The sequence below is a fragment of the Hipposideros armiger genome, unplaced genomic scaffold, assembly GCF_001890085.2.
Source record: "Hipposideros armiger isolate ML-2016 unplaced genomic scaffold, ASM189008v1 scaffold_159, whole genome shotgun sequence".
NCBI classification, from domain to species: domain Eukaryota; kingdom Metazoa; phylum Chordata; class Mammalia; order Chiroptera; family Hipposideridae; genus Hipposideros; species Hipposideros armiger.
The window spans coordinates 2,839,245-2,841,309 of record NW_017731509.1 but is presented as its reverse complement, the minus strand read 5'-3'; the positions used below and the strand labels follow the sequence as shown (position 1 = coordinate 2,841,309).

At 46.8% G+C, this 2,065-nt stretch overlaps 1 protein-coding gene across 1 annotated transcript; it reads right to left on the bottom strand.

The window, feature by feature from the left end:
* Window positions 1-853: 853 nt before the first annotated feature.
* LOC109387472 (mas-related G-protein coupled receptor member X2) lies at window positions 854-1,864 on the bottom strand. Its single transcript, XM_019651368.1, has one exon. It carries the CDS (start codon window positions 1,847-1,849, stop codon window positions 854-856), a length of 996 nt encoding a protein of 331 aa, XP_019506913.1. The 5' UTR covers window positions 1,850-1,864.
* Window positions 1,865-2,065: the final 201 nt, after the last annotated feature.

The following is a 2,065-nucleotide window of genomic DNA, read 5'->3' as shown; positions in this document are numbered from 1 at the left end:
GGTTGCCTGCAGTCCTTGCTTAGGAAATCACACAGCTTCTTAGACTCTGGATGATACAGATAAGGCAACAACGTCTACAGGGCTCTCTCAAGCTATAGGCCTGGGTTGGAAAGAAAGTGAGCACGTGGGATTCTACTAGAGGCACGTGAGAGGAAACACCGAAGGACATCCTACTTGAAATTTATATATGTTTTGATATTCATTTATCAGGCCATAAAATTTAACTTCATGCTTGCAAATGTTGAAAATGGTGAAAGCAGTTAACTTAAAGATAGTGTCTCAAATCTAGCAAATAGGGATTGAGCACACAGATTGGAAATTTCACTAATTTATTAAGTCATTGATATAACAAATATTTATTACTCTACTCATTATGCAGCTACTATAAGGCCTGACAAAACCAAAGAAGACTGGCTTTGGGGGCTAGATTAAATTTTATTACTGTTAATGTATTGAAATAGATTGTAGGAAAATAACCAAAAAAAATGTCAAAAATGTAATGTACCTTTAATTTCTATCAAAGGCGGTAATCAGAGAAATTTGGAGTTTTCCAGCACTCCTTTTAGCCCCTGCTGAAGGTAGGATTCTTCAAAACTAGGAACTGCCCTGGACCCCAGTGCTAGCAAAGCTCCCAAGGGGGTGTGATGAATATCCTGGGTAAGGCAGTCCTTGAGGCACTGCACCCAGTGTGTGTTTAATAGGCACACTGTCACTTAATCCTCATTAGCGGGATTATTATGTTAATTGTTTTAATTCAGAGGCCCAGAGGCTGAGACTTAAGAAACCTCCCTAACTGATAGGGACAAAATGAGTTCTCTAAACCCCATGTGTCTGAACAAAGCAAGACTCTGAATCAGGACACCAGACTGCTTCCCGACATCTCCAGGGCTTCCTGAGGAAGACTTCCTCCATGTTCATCCCCCTCAGGAAGGTCCTGCAGAGCCCTCTGGAGAACCAGGTTCAGGGTCTGCCTTCCCTTCCTCCATCGTTGTCTAAAGGAGCCAACGAGGAAGTAAATGATGGGGTTGGCACAGCTATTGACACAGGACAAGACATGTGAAATCTGGTAAATGTGAGAGGAGGACTCATATAATTTAATGTCAATATAGTATATGAGGAACCTGTAGATGCCCAAGGGCAGGCCACAGAGGAGGAAGACCAGCACTGTGAGCAGGATGGTCACATACAGCCTGGTCAGCTGCACCCGCTGGGAGCCACACAGCAGTCTGCTCACCAGGGCCAGGCTGGACCCTGAGAGAAGCACAAACAAGAAAATCAGCCACCCAGCAGTGATGAAATTAAATACTGGACACCAGACCTGGGATAAATCCCTAAACAGGAATCTACAGTACATCCCACCTGGGATGCTCAGCAGCAGGGATAGTGCCCAGAGCAGGGCACACATGATGGCCGACATGTGTGTGGGGCGGTGGCAGCGGTACCAGATGGGCCACAGGACGGACAGGCAGCGCTCAGTGCTAATGGTGCTGAGAAGGCTCAGGCCTGTGATGTAGGCAAAGGTGAACACAAGGATGAAATAGCTGCTGAAGGAAATGTAGATAGCATGGAAGTTGTTGATGAGTTTACTGAGGGAACGTACAATCTGGCAGCAGAGGAAGAGGAAGTCGGCTCCCGCCAGGTTGAGGATGTAGACAGAGAAGGCGTTCCTCCGCGTGCGGAAGCCCAGGAGCCACAGCACAACCGCGTTTCCTGCCAGCCCAACCATGTCTATGATGATTATCAGCAATGCTGAGATTAGGGTCCCCATGTTGAAATTTGGAAGAATAGCCTGGTCACTTCCATTCACTGGTGGAAATGTAGTCCCCCAGGCTGGGAGCGTTGTGTTCATGTTCGGAAACCCTCCACTGGTGCCACTAGAAAAGAAAAAATAGTTGAGCACCTGATATATGATGTCTGACTCTCACGGCCACCCTGCTACAAGAGAATTACTGTCCCTGTGTCACAGAGGAGGGACATGGAGGCTGCAGAGATTAAGATACTTCCTGAAGGCCACACAGCCTTGGTGTCCTGGAACCTGGATTCAAACCCAGTTTCTCTGACTCTA

Excerpts from the sequence above, each read along its gene's own strand:
- LOC109387472 (XM_019651368.1), bottom strand. The coding sequence starts at position 1,849 with ATGAACACAACGCTCCCAGCCTGGGGGACTACATTTCCACCAGTGAAT.